General features: G+C 45.7%; 1 protein-coding gene across 2 annotated transcripts; it reads left to right on the top strand.

Annotated features, from left to right (window-relative positions):
- Positions 1 to 1,137: 1,137 nt before the first annotated feature.
- Positions 1,138 to 18,423, top strand: E2F8 (E2F transcription factor 8). Of its 2 annotated transcripts, none has more exons than XM_043580787.1 (13): positions 1,138 to 1,410; positions 2,599 to 2,725; positions 4,494 to 4,772; positions 5,156 to 5,312; positions 7,715 to 8,029; positions 8,255 to 8,416; positions 10,008 to 10,145; positions 11,954 to 12,157; positions 12,466 to 12,553; positions 12,804 to 13,335; positions 16,713 to 16,845; positions 16,960 to 17,348; positions 17,656 to 18,423. In XM_043580787.1, the coding sequence occupies exons 2-13, from the start codon at positions 2,711 to 2,713 to the stop codon at positions 17,836 to 17,838; spliced, it is 2,595 nt and encodes an 864-aa protein (XP_043436722.1). In that variant the 5' UTR covers positions 1,138 to 1,410; positions 2,599 to 2,710; the 3' UTR covers positions 17,839 to 18,423. The 2 variants fall into 2 exon arrangements, with proteins under 2 accessions (XP_043436722.1, XP_043436723.1); XM_043580788.1 differs by lacking the exon at positions 1,138 to 1,410 and adding an exon at positions 1,894 to 2,269.
- The last annotated feature ends 1,025 nt before the right edge of the window (positions 18,424 to 19,448 follow it).

The following is a 19,448-nucleotide window of genomic DNA, read 5'->3' as shown; positions in this document are numbered from 1 at the left end:
CCCCCGGTCCTACGGTCTGTCGCTGCAGCGCTGCGACCCCAGCCACCGTAGCACAGCATCCCCGCCCTTACATTGCGTTCGTTCGGGGATAGGAGACTGTCCCGCGCTGCAAATCAGCACTGGTGATTCACTGACACGTAAGTATGAGTGGGACTGGGGGATCGGGGTCGTGGGCCTTGCTGGAGCTTAGAGACGCGAGACCACAAAAAAGAGGGAAGAGCTCAAACCAAACCGTCGGTAGATGGGCGCCCTGATCTAGGCGCGGTTGGGCAATACATGCGGTACCGCGACTCCAGCGCAGGTCCCCAGAAAAGGGGAAACGCTTTAAGGCAGAGAACCGCCGGGCAAGCCAACGCAGGGCAACCCGATCCGGGCACAGGCAAGGCAGCTCTGCCGCCCCGGGCCTCGGTTTCCCTGTCTGCAAAACGAGGGCTTTGGACTAGAGCGTCTCCCAATCCTACTGTTAATCTAGAACTCTGCAATATTCCATGCTGAAACTGTCCGAGGATCGGAAACCGGAAAAAGAGGGGAAAGTGAGGGAAGACGACTAGGGAGGGGAAAAGGACGAGCGGGTGGGAGACCACGGGAGGGAAGAAGGCAGACGCCCGGAACTGGCCTGGCGGGTTTTCAACCTTGCTACTCCTCCTCCCACACCTGAGTTCTCACATCTCGGCCAAGACCCCACGCCTAACGAGTTTGGGCACCAGTTGGTCAGGCTTCCCCCTCTGCACACCAATTTTCTAGAGGCCGTGGGGCAGGTGGTGGGCAGCACAATAATGCATGCCAGAGATGGAAGGGGGGACGGTCCCGGCTGGGGTCCGGAGGGCAGGTGAGTGGATCTGGGGCTGGGCAGGGAGTGGGACGGCCAGACCGGGAATCGCAGAGCGCCCGCTTCTCAGTCCTCGTGCCCCGGGCGGGCCAAACTTCATTCCCCAACTTTAGCAAGGGGAGGGGGTATTCAGGGGAAAAAAAAAAAAAAAAAAGGAAAAAAAAAGTTGCTGAACTTTTCCCCCAACTCTGTCTCGGAGGCGGACCAGAGGGCGGTGCCTGCACCCTGATTCGCCGCCGGCTCTTGTCTGGAGGCTGCGATTGGCGCGCGGGGTCCGGGGCCGGGAAGAGCGGGCGTGGGGGAGGGGAGCGGCCCTCCCAGCCCGCGGGATCGGCTCGCGCCGGGAGCGGGTTAATTTCAAATCGGGGGCTTGACTGCTCCTGGACGGTCACGCTCCCTCTGCCCGCCCGCCGGCCCGCCAAGCCCGGTCCCGGCGTTTCCCTCCGTGGCACCCACCTCGGCGCAGCGTGAGGACCGACTGACGGCCCGACACGCGGGCTCCCGGACCTGAGCGGGGAAAGCGGTGCCGAAGTGTCCCCCGCTCAGCCCCCGCAGGCTCCAACCGTGAAGTGAACTGACAGGTCAGCGGGACGCAGAGGGATGCGGCACCCAGCCGGCCCGGCACCGGGAGAGGGATCGGGAGGGCTGCGGCAGCGACGGCCGTTTCCCGCCTCTCGCTCAGCCGGGGGCCGTGGAGGGAGGAGCTGAGCTCCCGCGCAGAGGGGAGGGGGCGAGCGAGGGGGAGGGGCGGGGATACCGTGGTTCCGGGCGCGGGTTTGCCCGCGCTCAAGCCCCGCGCAGCCAAGGGGCGGTGCCGGCCACGGTCCGGCTTTCCGCGCCAAATTTTTAAATCGAAGGCGGAAGGTCCGGACCCGCCCCTGGCGCCACCAACCAATCGCAGGCCCGCGTCCAGCTCTCTGATTGGTTAGGAATCGTTGCCCTGGGAACGGCGAGGATGCTGTCCGGGAACTGCAGGGCTGGTGGCGCGCGGACTGGGCCCGGGGGGAGGGGTAGTTGGCTGGGCGGAGGGGGAAGTGCGCGGGGCGCGGAGCGAGTGGCGGCCGGGGGACTGTACCTGGTGGCTTTACTGAACCAATGCAGCCTCCTTGGTGAGATCCAACATCGTGGCGTGAACGCGCCACCCGAATTGAGAGTACACCGCGCCTTTCATCTTTAAGGATGTCCTAAAAAAAGAATAAGTCTTAATCATAAGGCGCTCTTTAAATACCCGGAGTATGTTCGGAACTTAAGAACTGAATTTGGAAGTTTCCCATCAAGCTATTTCCCAAGTCTTTACTGCTGAGCCTGTGCAAGTGTGTGTCAGGGGAAAAGTTCAGACATCAAGATGTACACTTTTATCCAGATGCTTGGGGACGTGTCTGCTCAGCCGGAAGCAGGGCTGGGACGCTGGCTCCGTCCCCAACCCTGACCTGTGAACAGGTGGGTGTTAGTGCTTGCTACAGTCCTTTTCGGTGGGGTCTGGAGAATGGCGTGCCGTCCCTGAAGGTGGGAGAAAGCTGTCACTGGAAGTCCTGTGGTTTGCTTTGAGTCTCATGACAGTGGATCGGTTTGCTGAAGGAATTTACTGGCGTTTGATGGGAGTTCTCTGCCCAGGAGCGTGATCTCTGGTCCGTAATAAAATGTAAATGTAATTTGTCATTTTTTCGTTAGTCTTTGTTTAAGTGGCCTCTGGTGTCCATGAGGGAATATTCAGCCGATCTCCTGGTTTTATTTTTCTTTAACTTTTTCTATTTCCTTTTCTTTTTAAGGATATTAAACGTTTTAATAGAACTGATTGAACTACTTAAACCATCAGGGTGTTGGGAGCAACTCCAGTTTTTCATTTTTAAAGAAACTCTAAATGTATGAGAAATTTACAGAATGGAGAATGAAAAGGTACCTTTTTAACTTTAGTATTCATCCTCCCAGTTTTAAAAGCAATGCCATCCTGATTTAACCCTATGGTTTTCCCATATCCAATATCTTATTAAAGCTACATCCCTTTTTAGTTAGCTTCTATAAAAACCCAGAAGAAAGGGAAATTTAATTTTTAAAGAAGGGAAGAGTTTGGCCAGAGTTAAGGTAATCCAAAGCTTTTAATAGTTTGATTGCAAATGGAAGTCTCAAAGAAATAAGCAGAGAGAAAAGGTATTTTTTTAAGAATACTAAAATTCGTTAGCTGCATTATGATATTTCTCAGAATTCTTGAACAATTAGAATTTAGAGAGGGCATCTGACGTGATTTGAGATCAGATTTCTTTTTGAGATGATTTTCTACTGAATCAGCAGCTTCTTAAACTTGGGGGCCATAAATACTATTTGTGAGATAGGCATTTTGTAAATAAAAATTGTCAGTAGGGGTGTCTTGATCATCGTCCAGCTACTGATAGGTTGAAAAAATGCAAAGTTCCTAAAAGGTTTAGATACTAGTCAAATGAGAATTGCTATTGTGTCTGATAGTCTGAGGTAAAGGACAGCAGCCTTTAGAGAAATCCCATTCTTGGGTCAGCACCTTTCAGGTGCACCTGCCCAGGAGGGTCCCCCATTGTATTCGTCACACTTATTTCCCTGGAAGAACACCATAGCTGGATTGAGGACATTCAGGTTCAAGGCCTGTGTAACCTCTCTCAGCCAGCCTCTCCTCTTCTGCAGACCAGAATTACATGTAGGATATGGTGAGAATACAAATAGAAAAGCACTTGATAAATCCTAAGGAATCACGGACATGTTAAACAGCCCCATTAATCTTTGTTCCTAAAGTCACTGAGGAATTAGTGAGTCTCTGTGTTCTTTTACTTATTGTCATTCCAAGCATTTCCTTTAAAATAGCGATAGATAGAGAGTAAGAATGTGTGAAGTCCCCAGTGTCCAAAAGTGGAAGAAACATAGTCTCCATTACTCTTACTTGTAAACTGCTATTCATTTACCATCATGTCTCAGTGGCAGTCCTGCCTGTGCCAGGAACCATAACTAATTTTATCTTATGGGGCCCCATTTTTCCTTCTATAAAGTGAGAAGGGTAAATATTGTAAGAGCAGACTTTCTTTGCTCATCGGCACTCTGGGTTTCGCTCCCTTCTAGCTTTTGCCTGTAAGTATGACCATATGCCAGCCCTCACCTTGGTCTCCTTGGCTTTCTGACTCTTCCACATCAGTGGTGTTTTACTGAGCACTCAGTGTATGGAGCCATGTGCCAGATGAGACACACACAGATGAATGGGACATGGTTTCTGCCATGTAGGCCTTTACTTATTGCAGTGTTGTGTGTAAAAGTCACTCCTAGGAGCTTTGGATCATTTAAAATTAGCAGTCCTATTAGAGGAAGCTGAGTGAAAGGTGTATGGGAACGCTTTATACTAACTGCAACACTATTCTAAATCAAAAATGATGTCAAAAAGGTTTTAAAATTCTGCCTTAAAGGTTTTTTTGTTCAATTCTTGGAACATAGGATGAACTACAAAATTAAAAATGGGAAATTTAGCTAGTAAAAAGGACAGTAAGTGTCAAGTGATCATTGGGATAGTTACTAATTTAATCGGCCCTATAACCTGATTAGGCACTTTTCCCTTGACAATATTTTATTTATTGTACAATTTCTAGAATCGAAAACTGTATGATAAATCCTGTTTTATGGTGGATTTAATTATTTACTTGTTTTAAACCAGGAAAATCTCTTTTTTGAGCCACATAAAAGAGGACTAATGAAAACACCTCTGAAAGAATCCACTGCAGCAAATATAGTGTTGACAGAGATACAGCCTGACTTTGGCCCTTTGACCACGCCCACCAAGCCCAAGGAACTCTCCCAGGGAGAACCGTGGACACCAACAGCCAACCTGAAAATGCTCATCAGTGCCGTGAGCCCCGAGATCCGAAATAGAGATCAGAAAAGGGGGTTGTTTGATAGCAGAAACGGATTACCTGAGGCCAAAGATTGTTTGCACGTAGGTTTGCAAAAGGATGGGAGGAGGCTGGTGTGTGTGTGTGTGTGTGTGTGTGTGTGTGTGTGTGTGTGTGTGTAGGAGCAGGGAGGAGTAGCTATTACAGAAGTGCCAGCAATATGAAGCATCGACACCCACAGACTTATTAGCCTGCTTCGGAGCACAGGACTCCATCAAATATAGCACTAGGAATCCTGAGCCTTTGACTTATTTCAGCACAAGCCTCCTTTTTCGATCTGCCACACGGTTTACACTGGCTCCCACCTTTCCACCCCCAGTTTTGCAGCTGTTGAAGCTAAGCATGTTAGCCATCGAGGGCAGATGACCCTAATAAATCTGTCCAACTCTATTTCCGATTCAGACATGATTTACCTCTTCTTTTGTAGGAACACTTATCTGGAGATGAATATGAGAAATCCCAACCAAGTCGAAAAGAAAAAAGTTTAGGATTGTTGTGTCATAAGTTCTTAGCACGATACCCTAACTACCCCAACCCTGCTGTGAACAATGACATCTGTCTTGATGAAGTAGCTGAAGAACTTAGTAAGTATGCAAAGAGCTCACCATTTAACCATATAACCATTTCAGGTTAATAATTAAAGTACTCCTTCAGACCCACGCTCATCTAGCCAGTGTTCTTAACGACACAGATAATGCCACATAGAAATTATAAATCTCTGAAGCCTTTTATTTATTTATTTATTATTTTTTAATGTTTATTTTTGAGAGAGAGACACACAGAGCGTGAGCAGGGGAGGGGCAGAGAGAGAGGGAGACTCACAATTTGAAGCAGGTTCCAGGCTCCGAACTGTCAGCACCAAGCCCAATGCCGGGCTGAATTCACGGACCGCAAGGTCATGACCTGAACCCAGGTCAGTCGCTTAACCTACTGAGCCACGCAGGTGCCCCTCTGCAGCCCTTTTAATTTAAGAATAAAGGCATATAGTTTCCAACTTCCGTGAGTTTTCAAACAGAAGTAAAAAAATCACAACGGAGATTGCTTCTGATTGCATTTCAAAAGCTCTGAAGCTGTAAAGAAAGACAACATTGGTTGTTGTTGTTGTTGTTTTTTGAATGTTTATTTATTTTGAGAAAGAGTGGGGAGGGGCAGAGACAGGGAGACAGAATCGGGAGCAGGCCTCCAGGGCAGAGTCCCACACGGGGCTGGAACTCAGGAACAAGCCAGGAACCAACGGTGAGACCCTGACCTGAGCTGCAGTTCAACACTTAACCAGCTGACCCACCCCGGCGCGGGGAGAAAGGCAACATTGTTTTATGACTTGTTTCAAAAACAGCTACAACTTTGAACTTTTGTCTGCACTCTCTGGGCTCCCTCCCTCTCTCCTTGAAGAGCTAGGCTGGAGAATGGTATCTTCCTGGTTTGTGATGAGGAGCCTGTTCTGTGAGCAGAAGCAGGGCTTTAGCATCGCCTGCCACTCGGCGCGATTCTGAGGACAATACGTGTTGGTGTTTGGCAAGTTACTGTGATCCTCCTATCCCCTTTATTCTTGTCTTCATAGACTTGAATCTAGTTACAGCTAGAAAGGGGTCTGTGGTAAACTTGGGATACTTTTGGAGTCATGAAAATCTCAGAGTCTGAAACTGAAGAGATAGGAAGGATATTTTCATATATAGCTGTCACTCCAGGAAGAAAGTTTTGCTCTTCGGATGCGTGTTTATAAATACTGACTTGATTTCCTATTTTAAGAATAGCCGTTTAGATTCATCTAGTCACACACACTTAATTGTAGCTTTGCAGGCTGTACTTTTAATTCAGCAGGTAGCTTTTGATCACCTACTGTGTGCCACGCAATACTGTAAAAGCTTGGGATAACATCATTGGATAAAAAGAATAACACCCTGGGGTGCCTGGGTGGCTCAGTCAGCTAAACATCCAACTCTTGATTTCGGCTCAGCTTATGATCTCATGGTTTCTGAGTTCGAGCCCTGTGTGGGGCTCTGCCCTGGCAGCCCAGAGCCTGCTTTAGATTCTCTGTCTCCTTCTCTCTCTGCCCCTCCCTCCGCTAAATAAACATTTTTTAAACAAAGAATAAAATCTTTCCTCCTGTGGAACCTACTTTGTAGCGGGGGGAATAGATGAGTATGCAAAGGACAGATAAGGAGAGATCATAACAGATATGCAAAGCACATAGCAAGCAAGGTATAACAACATGTTAGGAGGTGATACATGCTGTGGGGAAAAATAGAATGTAGAACAGGGTAGAGGGGGACCAGGAGGGCTGGGAGTGTGTTTTTGCAATGTTAGATTAGGTGGTCAGGTCAGGCCTCATTGAAAGGGTGACATCTGAGCAAGAACTTGAAAAAATGGAGGTGAGGAGTGATGAGGGCATCTGGAAGAGGGATTCCAGGCAGAAGGAGCAGCCCAGTAAAGGGGCTTCAGGCAAGGGCACATCTGGCAGGTTCCAGGAACAGCAAGAAATCTCAGTGCTTTGTACCTATTCTGTGACAACTGCCTGTGTGTGTGCACATGTGTGTGTGCATGTGTGTGCACACACGTGCTTTGAAGAGTAATATAAAAAAAACCAGCTTGTAATGTGTGGGGTTTAGAATATTAAAAGACTTGGTTTTGTCACTTACTGGCTCCGTGCCTTGGCCTGGGCTACGTAGCAGCCTGAGCCCCCTTCCCTCATCATTAAAGTGTGAATAATAATACCTGCCTCACCAGTTTAGGATAAAAATCTCCTAAAGCTGTATGGCACAGAGTAGGTCCTCAATAAATGTTACCTTTCCAATTCCTATTATCGTTATTTACACGCTATGAGAGCAGAAACGTGTCTGGCTCGTCCTTACGCTCTTTGTTGAGTGTAAGTAGAATTGTGTCATCCAGACCCGCTGACTCATAAACGGTGAAAGAAAAAGTTACTCAGTTCTCTACACGTTGCAAAACCTGATCCTCGTTATGTACCGTTGCTCATTCTTCGTAGATGTTGAGCGGCGACGCATTTACGATATCGTGAATGTCCTAGAGAGTTTACACATGGTGAGCCGCCTGGCCAAAAACAGATACACTTGGCACGGGCGACATAATCTCCACAAAACCCTGGGGACTTTGAAAAGCGTCGGGGAAGAGAACAAGTATGCCGAGCAGATTATGATGATCAAGAAGAAAGAATACGAACAAGAGTTTGACTTTGGTAAGACCATCAGCCTAGAGGATCATATCATCAAATCGAACACCGGCCAGAATGGACACGCGGACATGTGTTTTGTCGAACTCCCTGGAGTGGAATTTCGGGCAGGTGAGCCATGGTTGGAAGAGCCTGGGCCACAGGGCCCTCCTCCTGGGTCTAAAGAAAATGGTTTCTTAGAGAACGCGGTTCTAAAGCAAATCCTGCCTTTTAACATGCTAAAACGCTGCTGTTGTCAGCTGTCTGATCAGGTTGTGGTATTTTTAGCCCTGTTACTTTAGAAGTCACTTGTCCCTTCATGAATTTTAATTCTCTAATCCTCCTCCTCCTCCAAAGCTTCTGTAAACAGCCGCAAAGATAAGTCTCTGAGAGTGATGAGCCAGAAGTTTGTGATGCTGTTTCTGGTGTCGACGCCTCAGATAGTAAGCCTAGAAATTGCTGCCAAGATTCTAATTGGGGAAGACCACGTGGAAGATTTGGATAAAAGCAAGTTTAAAAGTAAGTGTCAGGACTGCCGTGGGCTTTCGGACCTATTCTGAAACCGTAAAATGTCGCTCAGAAACGTCTAAATGAGCAATACATTGTCAAGTGGGTCTGGAACCCAGATCTCTGCTCTTATAGGGAAGGGTATAAATAACTCTTCTAAAATTGTTCCCAGAAGTGACCTGCAGCCCAGTTGAAAGAATAGGTTCAGCCAGACCTGCTCAAAGTAGGAAAGGGGCCTGGGCTGGGTTCCTGATGCAGAGCTCTGCCCTCGCCTCAGTGACAGGCTTTGCAGGAGCCTCCAGAAGAGGAGAGTGTGGAAAGAAGTGCTCAGCACATGGGAAGGGTCTGCAGCATGCCCACGTCTTCTGGGGGTATCAGCACACCTCCACGTAGGGCATGAGGCTAGCCTGAACAGGGGACCTGCCTGACGAGGGGACCGCTGTGGGGAGTGCCCGGGAGCCATCACACCGACTCCTTTCCCGTTCCTGTAAAGCTGCACTAATCCCATGAAAGTATATTCAGACATCTCCAGGTTGATAGTGTCTCTATAAAGACAAAATTAAGTCGAGAGTAAAGGCAGTAATACTGGTGATTGGCTCGGGAGATGTGCAATTTCAACCCACTACGGATGGGCTGCCTGCTTTTTCTGACTCACCAGACAGTTTTCAGCTCTGTGTTTCGCTAGTTAGTCACAGCCTTGGAAACCATTCCAGGAACTGTGGATGTGTACTTTGCTGCATCCCCAGGGAATTCAAAACCTTCTGGCATGGCTACGAAGAACAAGGTCAATTTATAATTTTGTAGTATCAAGCTGGAAGTAAAGACCAGTTTCTTGTAATAAAACATTTTAAGGTGTGTAAGATGTGTAGAATTAACGAATCAGTGATTTGCATATAACATAAGGACAATATAAAAGTTTACAAATTTGGGGGCACCTGGGTGGCTCAGTTGGTTAAGCATCCAACTCTTGATCTCCGCTCGGGTCATGATCTCACGGTTCGTGAGTTCAAGCCCCGCGTCAGGCTCTGACCTGGCAGTGCAGAACCTGCTTGGATTTCTCTCTCTCTGCCCCTCCCGGACTCTCTCTCGCTTTCTCTCAAAATAAATAAACATTAAAAAAAATTTTTTTAAATTTACACATTTTGATGCGTTATAGCACCCTCCATGCTTATGATACTAAATAAATCTCATTGTTATAAACTGTCACAAGTTGGAAAGCAACACATTTATCATTGATGCTTCATTTCTATTTGTTCATAAAATTCTTCTGAATCGTCATTAGAGGATTACCAGCAATGGGGACTTTTTATTAAAAATTCTGTAACATAGTTCCCGATAGGGTGATCTCACAAAGTCATTTTTCCTTTTTCAACCTCTGTCATTTCTAAATTCAGTACCAGCAGTAACAGTCTTTTCAATATTTAAAACTATTTTCTTGTTTGAATTAATGCAGTATCACCAGAATAACTTAAAAGAGTCACGTTTTTCTCTGCCTGACATTGATGACTCGGATAGCTTTTTGAATATATATGAAGTCCTCAAGAAGCAAAGTCCTTTGATCTTTCATTATTCCATTAAGTGGTATATATCTTTTATTTTCTAGCAAAAATTAGGAGGTTGTATGATATAGCTAATGTCCTGAGTAGCCTGAATCTTATCAAGAAAGTTCATGTTACGGAAGAAAGAGGCCGAAAACCAGCTTTTAAATGGACAGGCCCAGAAATCAGTCCAAATCCCAGTGGTATGTATTTGTTTTCCTTCATTCTTTGCTTCATTGTTTTCAATTAATGTGCGTTGGGAGATGTTCTCCCTTCCCCTTCCTGCCCACATTCCCACATGGAAAGAACATATATAAGTTGTTGGAAAGACAAAGACGAGTGCCAATATGGAAAGTCTGGCTACTGGTTCCATCAACAACCCAAGGGCCAAAACACCTCCAACCCTGTACTCACGAGGCAGAATCTCTGAGCGTGACAGGATCTGAAAAAGTGGAAAGCATCACAAAACATAAGATACTATTGCTTAATTGTTAGGCTGCCCAGTGACCATAACAGAGCCTACACACATCGAGAACATGAAGTGAATTCACTCCAGTATCAATATTCTAGTCTCCATCTCAGCTCCAGGGTTCTGACATTTTATGTTCCGTCAAAGATCCCACGCAGAAATGTTTAAAGTAGCAGGAACATGGGCCATGGGGGCAGAGGGAAACTTAGCCTCTTATTGGCTATGTGGCCTTGAACAAGTTACATCTCCAAGGCTGTTTCCTCACCTGCAAGATGGGAAGAAGAGTGGTATCTTTGTAAGGTTATTGCAGTTTTGAATATACATTGACTGTTGAACAATGCAGGGGTTAGGAATGCAGTAAAAAATCTGCATATAACTTTTGACTCCCCAAAACTTAACTACTAATAGCCTATTGTTGACCAGAAGACTTACCAAGAAAATAGTCAGTTAAAACATACTTTGTATGTTTATGTATCATCTACTATATTCTTACAATAAAGTATCCTAGAAAAAAGAAAATCTTACCAAGGAAATCGTAAAGGAAGATACGTTTACAGCACTGCACTGTAAAAAATCTGCATATAAGTGGATCTGCAGAGTCCAAACCTGTTCAAGAGTCAACTGCCATCTCAGAGAGAGGTCTTTGGTACAGGGGATTCAGAGTGCAGGCTCCAGGGCCAGACTGATGGGCTCATATCCCAGGCCCACATTGTACTAGCTGAGAGAGCAAGGTCAGTTGATGAATGTCTCTGAAATGGGGATGCATTTCCTAAGAAGTACCTACCTGGTGGAGTTGTTGAGAGTGTCTTCGTCCATTCAGGCTGCTATAACTGAATACCATACACTGGGTGGCTTATAAACAACAGAAGTTTATTGCAGTTCTGGAGGCTGGGAAGTCTTGCGAGAGCCTGCTATCTAGATGGCTGTCTTCTCGTCATAACTTACATGGCAGAAGGGACTAGAGAGTGCTGTGGGGCCTCTTTTATAGGAGCACTAAGAGTACTCGAGAAGGCTCCACCCTCATGACCTAAGCACCTCCCAAAGGCCCTACCTCCTAATGCCATCACATTGAGGGTTAGGATTTCAACCTGTGGACTTGAGGGGACCCCATTATTCAGTCCATAGCAGTGAGAGCCACCATATTTCATCAGGGTAGGACTCCACTGACTATAAGATGCACAATTATATATATGTATATGTATGTGTGTGTGTGTGTATATATATATATATATATATATATATATATATAATAAGAAAGAGAAACCACTAATGATTACACTCTAGCACACCACTGGTTGGCTGTAAGATGCTGTGGGTTTCAGAGATGTTGAGGTGTGAAATCTTACCTCAGAACTCAATTAAAATAAGATTAACAAGGTTTTGTACAGAAAGCCCTTCAGACGGTGTCTATCCCAGAGCTGGTGCTCTATAAATGTTGCTTCTTTCATTCCTAAAGATCATTCTCGACCCTCACTTTGACTTCATCTCCTACAAGGAGGCCGAGCCAGCCGGGTTTCGACCCCCTGCCCTTCTCTCTTTCAGGACGTGGCCAAGTCCTTCCTTTCCCCCATTCCGATCTAGAAGTGAAGCGGCCTTCAAAAGACAACTGTGCCAAAAACCTCTTTTCCACGCGTGGGAAACCAAACTTCACTCGACACCCATCTCTGATCAAACTGGTTAAGAGCATAGAAAGTGACCGGAGAAAGATAAATTCTGCTCCCAGTAGCCCCATCAAGACAAGCAAAGGTATGTTTTCAGTCACATCAGGCTCTGCTCTGAAGAATTCCTTTTTATCTGGTTTTTTTTCACTTACTTGATCCCTACGGTACTTGTTAGAGATTTGTTTCAATACCCATATACCCCGATCCACTCACTTGAAGCCGAACTCACGTATGAATGAAAAGACGAAAAATAATTGGTGGGTTTTAATGGTTATGTGATTTGGAAGGGAGGTGCGTGTTTTCTGTTCCTTTGACTTCAATGATGTTTTATCTGTGTGAGCATTCCTTCTTTTGCTGTGACCAACACCACCGCCCCCCTTTCTGTTTTATCAGCTGAGAGCGCTCAGAATCCGGCACCCTTCCCAAGTAAAATGGCTCAGCTCGCAGCTATTTGCAAAATGCAGTTAGAAGAGCAGTCAAGGTAGGTTAGTAATACTCTTTAGTAGCAGGATGAATTACTTTTACGTTGCATCGTTAGGATTACTTGCTTTACGTAAGAATATGCACTAGCCTTGGAGACTGGTGAGACCGTCTTCTCTATAACTTTTATGCAGTCATTGTAGAAGCTATCTGCTCGTTTCATAAACGCACGGCTACAATCTGGCCCAGTCTTAGAACATTTTAGAGAAGATGTGTTTCCACTGTGTCATATTTTACATCTTGTCTTTTAGCGAACCCAGCAAGAAAGCGAAGGGACAGCTGGAAAGATGCGGGCACTGCAAACCAGTGTCTCCTCTGCACACCCCAGCAAACGCTGAGCTGGAACTGACGGCCCCGCCCCTCATCCAGCCCCTGGGAGTGGTCCCCCTCATCCCCAGCCCATTGTCACCTGCAGTGCCCATGATCCTACCTCAGGCCCCTTCAGGCCCGTCCTATGCCATCTACCTGCAGCCTGCCCACGCCCAGACCGTGACGCCACCCCAAGGCCTGAGCCCGACAGTCTGCCCCGCCCCCTCTTCTAAAGCTACAAGATCAAAAGACTCCACAGATGCCACCACCGAGAAGGCAGCCAATGACGCCACCAAATCCGGTGCCTCCACCAGGCCTGGAAGCTTGCAGCCAGTGCCTGAGAGACCAGGTGCGAAGAACCGAGACAAGGAGCCTGCTGGAGAAAGAGGCTCAAAGAGGGCAAGCATGCTCGAGGACAGTGATTCCAAAAAGAAGTTTAAAGAGGACCTGAAAGGACTTGACAGTGTCTCCACAGTAAGTACAGCCCCGAACTGTGTAAAGCTTTAGGAAGTGCACAGTTGATTAGAGGAGAATTTGGTAGCTTGTGAAATTTACCAGAGCAAAGAGCAGTTTCTCAGAAGACAAGGTTCTGTTCCTTCGTGTCCCATAATCCAAACAAAGCCCCAGACAGCTAATCCCCTGACTGGGATGACGGCAGGGACATTTTTAACCTTTGGAGGAAGGGATTATTTGCTCCCTTTTTAAAGCACCACGGGTGGTTGTCCTTAAGTCTGTTGCTGTGTCACATACTGGAATGCAAACAGCTGTCACGAAAGTCTTAAATAATTTACAAGCAGACGTAACCCCAAATGAATGGGTGGATGCATAGGGTTCCTGTAACTCCTGCTTTCTGAGTCATTACCTAATGTTTGTTGGATGTCACGTACCTGGCATCTGTTGCCCGGAAGATAAACCGTCCCCTCTGTTTTAACTGTCCACTTAAAATTTAAACCAAAATTTCTATTTTATGTAACAGAAAAGTCCAGCGTATCTTGGCAGATTGTAGGTACACTTGATGCATTGGTTTCTAGAGACTTTGATGTTCCAGGTAATTGTTTTCCCTAGGTGGAGTTAGGTTCAGGAAGGAATTGACATTTATTAGATGCTTACCCATATACCGGGCAGCAGAAGTACTAGGCATTTTTATATAGGCTATCTCATTTTTCTCCCTCAGGACAATTACATATGGAGGACATTATCACCAAATAAACACCACTAAACATGGAGGCAGAAGTTAATCTCTCATTTTGTCCCTGCTATTAACTCAAGTTATTTTCCTTCTCTACATCTTGTTTTTCCACATCTATAAAGAATTTATTCCACGACTTTTTCCTGATCATCTACTGGGTATAAAGCACCGTGCTCTGGATCAAATCAAACCCAGCACCTGCCTTTGGTGACTGTTGCTTTTGAATACTTGCCCCAGGGCCACGTTACAGTTTTTGTGAGGTTAAGTGAATTTATTACATGATAATATACATAAAGGGGCTTGTGATCCTTTTAAGGCACCGTATAAGCTGAAGGGTATTATCTGCAACTGTTGTTATTAAAGAGGCTTTAGAGTTTGTCAAATCTTCCCTGAGGATGGCCTCATGGTAACCATTCAAAACATCTATTATCTTGGCATACTATCATTTTGCATGTAATATACATGCTAAGGGGAAAATCACAAGGCTTTGGCTTGATTCAATTTTCTGGGAGGTCCATAATCTCTTTGGGCCAATGGATATGATTTAATAATGGTCTCCTGTTGCTCGCTTAGTTATTCAGGATTAGGATTTTCAGTAGATAGATTTTCCGTGTGCCCCTGCTTCTCTTTTCATCTCTACGGCTTCATTTTGACCATTTCTTTTTAGCGCGGACTAAGCTGAACAAAGGAAATGAGAGATTTGTGTGTTAATTCATTCAACAAACATTACTAAGAATCTGCACTTCTGTGGGTGGAGAGAAGACAGTTTATAAACAAACACAAATATGTCAGGCAATGACCATAAAACAGGCTGATAGAATAGGAAGAAAGGGATAAGAGAGCTAATGTAGACTGGATGAGAAGCATGCAAGCTGAAATATACCAAATTCATTCAACCTGCTAATTAACAGTTCTAATTAAAAAAAAAAAAAGGAATTGGCATCTTAGGTTGAAAGATTTTGTGATGAACGTAGTCTGTAGAAAATTGAAACATAATTATTAGAGTACTATAGGTTTTGCTAAAGATTTGAAAGAATTAAACCAGCCACCAGAGTAACTTGTACCATGAGAGAGTGTGATGAACGGTAGTAAAGAACAGCTACTTGTAAATCGCCTAAATCCACCCATTAAAACTTTCTGTTCCTGCGGCTTTCAAGGAACCAACGAGTAAAGATAGGGAACAGTGCCAAACATTTCAGAAACAAAACTGATAAATAGCAGTGTCGTGGAACACCGTTAGCCTTGCAGATTTGGAATTCGCTGGTTCCCAAGGAAAAGATGGGACCTATTAACAGCTAGATCAAAGTGTAGACTGTTGTTTTGACAATGGTGAGAAGAAAGATCTGAAGGAAGATAAAAAGAGGGCTCCCAGGTTACAAGAGCTGCTTTTAGCTTTTGCCAGGCCTGCTCGTGGTAAGGCCGAAACAGACTTTTCAGGCAGTTCAGCCACCCATGCAGGCTCTCCGTTTGCTAAAGTACGGGGGCCAAGCAGGCGTGGTGGGGGGTACACACAACCCAACACTGGCCATTTCTCTTTAGGATATAACTTTATTGCCTGAAGCTTTTGCTCTGTGCCACGAGGGTCTCCAGTATGAACTAATCAGTTCTCTTTTCAACTATAGTTTTTGAACTCTGGTGCCCTGCCCTTCAGTTGGTGCGTTATAAACGTGCTTGGTATCACCGGAACCTAAAGTGCTAGGAAGAATACATCTGTAGTTGTATAATTACTTTATTCTAAATCAGGGGTCAGCAAACCTTTTCTGTAAAGAGCCAGGTAGTAAATATTTTTGGCTCTGTGGGCCCTATGGTCTCCGTGCTGCCTATTCAACCATGCCATTGTAAAAATAGAAGAAAGCAGGTACGGACAGAACACAAATGAATGAGCATGGCTGTGTTCCCATACAATGTTCTTTACAAAAGTGGACAGGAGGCCAGATTTTGGCCCAGGATTTGGCAGCCCCCTTCTCTAAGTCAACATTTCTTAAAATGTTTTCCTTGAATACCAATACTACCAAAAGTTTAGCTGCTAAATTGCCTGGGAAATGCTACCTGCTGGAAGCCCCTCGGGGATTTACAATGCATGCCATCATTAAAGCCCCCCAGGAATTCTCCAGTAAAGACGCCATTTTCCTTTGTTCAGTTAACCATTTCCGTGGCAGGTTGGACCACGATTCAAGTAGGGACAACTTGCATCCCATGGAAGTAGGGTTCCTCGGAACACTCTGGGAAGTTACCACTCTACATAATTCAAGAACAATCATAGAATAATACAGCAATGCCATTATGGCATCCAACGGCATTAAAATGGTTCTGACAGCACCACATCACACCAAAAAGTCTGATAGCAGGACTTAGGGATGTCAGTGGGAGGGGATGTGTTGGGCAGATCCTATCTCTAGGCAGGCCGACTGCTGGCTTTAGGACACTTCCTAAGACCACAGATAACATTTAAGACACACATGGTTTTCAAAAGTCAGGAATAGAAGGGAGGGATATTGTCTTCAGGGAGCCATATAGCTGGGCCACCCATAGCCCATACCATTGGACGCTTTGGTCCTGATGAGACAACCAACCACTAAGGGATAGGAGTCCTGGAACAGGCACATGGCCATTTTTCTTCCATATTTGTGTGTAAAATAAATCCTTCCTCCTTGTTTTCTAGACCTTGTTCCCATCAGGATACTTAATCCCTCTCACCCAGTGCTCATCCCTGGGGGCAGAGTCTATTCTGTCTAGTAAAGAAAACTCAAGTACACTTTCCCCAAACCACAGGATCTACAGCTCCCCAATCACAGGTGAGTGTATGTAAAACTATTCAAATGTGGGTCGGGCTCAAGTTCACTTAAGCCTTGTAAGCTTCTTGGACAAATGCCTGTGCTTTTAAGATATTTTCCCCCCTTGTCTTTCAGGTGTCATTCCAGTGACATCATCCGAACTCACCGCTGTTAATTTTCCCTCTTTTCATGTAACACCTTTGAAGCTAATGGTCTCACCAACTTCCGTGGCAGCTGTACCTGTCGGGAACAGCCCGGCTCTCACTTCGAGCCACCCCATTCCCGGCCAGAACCCGAGCTCAGCCATTGTAAACTTCACACTGCAGCACTTGGGACTCATCTCCCCCAGTGTGCAGGTGTCTGCCAGCCCCGGAGCCGTTCCTGTGTCTCCAAGAATAGACCCTGTTAGTGTTGTACCAGAAAATGCAGGGACTCAGCAAGGAAGGGCCACCAGGTACGACTCTCCAGTCCCCGGCCAGAACCAACCGAGTGGACAATCAGTTGCTGCGACAGGGGCACAACAGGTGAGAGTATTTCCATTCAGTGGATTTTTTTTCCTGGGGTTATTAAGGCTCAAATAATATCACAGGAGATTCGCTTTTGCTTTGCTTCTTTGGAGAGGGGAAGGATGGGAGGAGGAGACTGAAGGCCTAGCTGCCTTCCAAACCCAGGAAGAGTACCCAGAGAGTCCACAGTACCCCCAGCCAATTGCAAACTATGCCAGGCTCCTACCATGCGATATGCCCTTCCGGTCCAGCCCTCTGAGGCTATTATGCCATTCCTATCTGTGTGGGTTTGACTTCCTTTTCCTCTTCCTCTCTTTCCGATCAGCCTGTTCCTGTGACACCCAAAGGGTCACAGTCAGTGGCCGAAAGTTTCTTCCGTACCCCAGGCGGACCAATGATGCCAATGGGCCCATCCTGCATGGATTTCGATGGTGCTAATAAAACCTCCGTGGGAACTCTCTTTGTCCCACAGCGAAAACTGGAAGTCTCGACAGAGGATGTCCATTAATTGACAGATCTGGCTTCATTTAATTTTCTAAAGAGTTGTTTAATGAGAAGATATAATCAGACTGATTTGGAGAACACATTCTCTAAAAATACTGTAAATATGTTGGGGGTTTACTTAATTTCAAAGCAGACACTTTTTTCTCTACACACACACACACACACACACACACATATTTGTACTAAGCCAATTTCAGCCATCAGTCCTATCAGATAAAAGCAAAAAGTTGAACCTCAGGTATATTAACTGCCGGGGGGGGGGGGGGGGGGAGGATTCATTGTCTCAGCTGTGCCTATGCTATTATGCAAAGTAACTATATTAAAGTTGACTTCCCTTTGAGTGAATATGTGACATGCCCAACGCCGCATCGTCTTCGACTTTGCACAATGAAAATGCTGTGATGTATAATGTTGTATTTTTAAATAGGAGGGCTATAGCTGTATTTTTTGTAATTTCTTTAATCTGTTCTTGTTGCAGTGTGTCCTTTTGTAAAGTTTGCAACAATCCTCAATCAAGTCTATGGAAAAATTATTTATAAACTGTATTTTTAATCATAAATTGTTCAAATTAAAACTTTTCTAAAATATATTTCACATTTTCATTTGGCCAGTTAGGACGCTGTTGGGAGAAAATGAAAACAAACCTCAGAGGCAAGTCCTTGGTAAGGAGAATACCTTCTGGGTTCCTTTAGACCTGCCAAGTGTATAAAATGTTCCCGTGTTCCTCCCCCCTCTTGATCCCCCCCTCACATGGCTCTACTTTCTGGAGTGAAAATGGCTTTGGAGAGGCTGTTGCTTGTCCCAGGACATGCAGCTAAGTCTCCTGAGCTTTCCACCATGGCCTGGGCACTTAGAAACCAAAGACAGGAGCAGAGGCACTTCCTACCCTGGCCGCGAATGGCCAGCCTCTGGCCCCGTCCCCTGCCGTCTACAGAGGAGGGGGGGCTACAGCTCCAGTCCTACCACACTTTCCAAACAGCCCGACTTCAGGGATGGGAAAACAGCAATGGGGAGTCTAATTTACTCCAGGAACTACCACACTGAACCCCCATGAGCTCTAAGGGAAGGAACGAGCTACAGTGTGTTGTTATGTGTGCATCTCCTTGACCCCTTTGTTATGGGGATGAATTACACCTTCAGAATTGACACGGGCCTTCACTGGTCAGGGTCTTCAAGCATCAGCATGATACCTATTTCGTATATACTTACTATATGCCAGGTACTGCGCTATACATTTTAAAGACCTAGTCTCCCCGAGCTAAGACGATGAGGTCACAGGCTCATAGAGATTAAAGCAGTAAATCCAGAATCCCATTGCTAGAATACGCTTCCACGTGTATGCCTAGCTGCCGTAGTAGGAACCGAGCACACTCCGGGTATTCTAAGCATTTGTAAGGTCATTCCTCTCGAATATATATGTTTTGTTTCTATAACCAAGTACAGCCAAGAGAGCACATTTTCACAACGACTTACAGACTCCCCTTCCTTCACACCGTTAGAGAACTAATATGAACTATTTCTTCCAAAGTACTTCTGCCTTTGCTTTTATCCTGCTTGGGAGGATATGTGAATGGTTCCTGATATAAGAAATGTCTCCTGCCTTTAAGGTGCTTA

Source organism: Prionailurus bengalensis, chromosome D1 (genome assembly GCF_016509475.1).
Source record: "Prionailurus bengalensis isolate Pbe53 chromosome D1, Fcat_Pben_1.1_paternal_pri, whole genome shotgun sequence".
Taxonomy (NCBI): domain Eukaryota; kingdom Metazoa; phylum Chordata; class Mammalia; order Carnivora; family Felidae; genus Prionailurus; species Prionailurus bengalensis.
Note: the sequence above shows the minus strand (reverse complement) of the source record. Positions and strands in the feature narration are given on the sequence as shown.

Excerpts from the sequence above, each read along its gene's own strand:
- E2F8 (XM_043580787.1), top strand. Across the intron at positions 4,773-5,155 it reads AGGCCAAAGATTGTTTGCAC|GAACACTTATCTGGAGATGA; the intron begins GTAGGTTTGCAA and ends CTTCTTTTGTAG. Across the intron at positions 12,554-12,803 it reads CAGTTAGAAGAGCAGTCAAG|CGAACCCAGCAAGAAAGCGA; the intron begins GTAGGTTAGTAA and ends CTTGTCTTTTAG.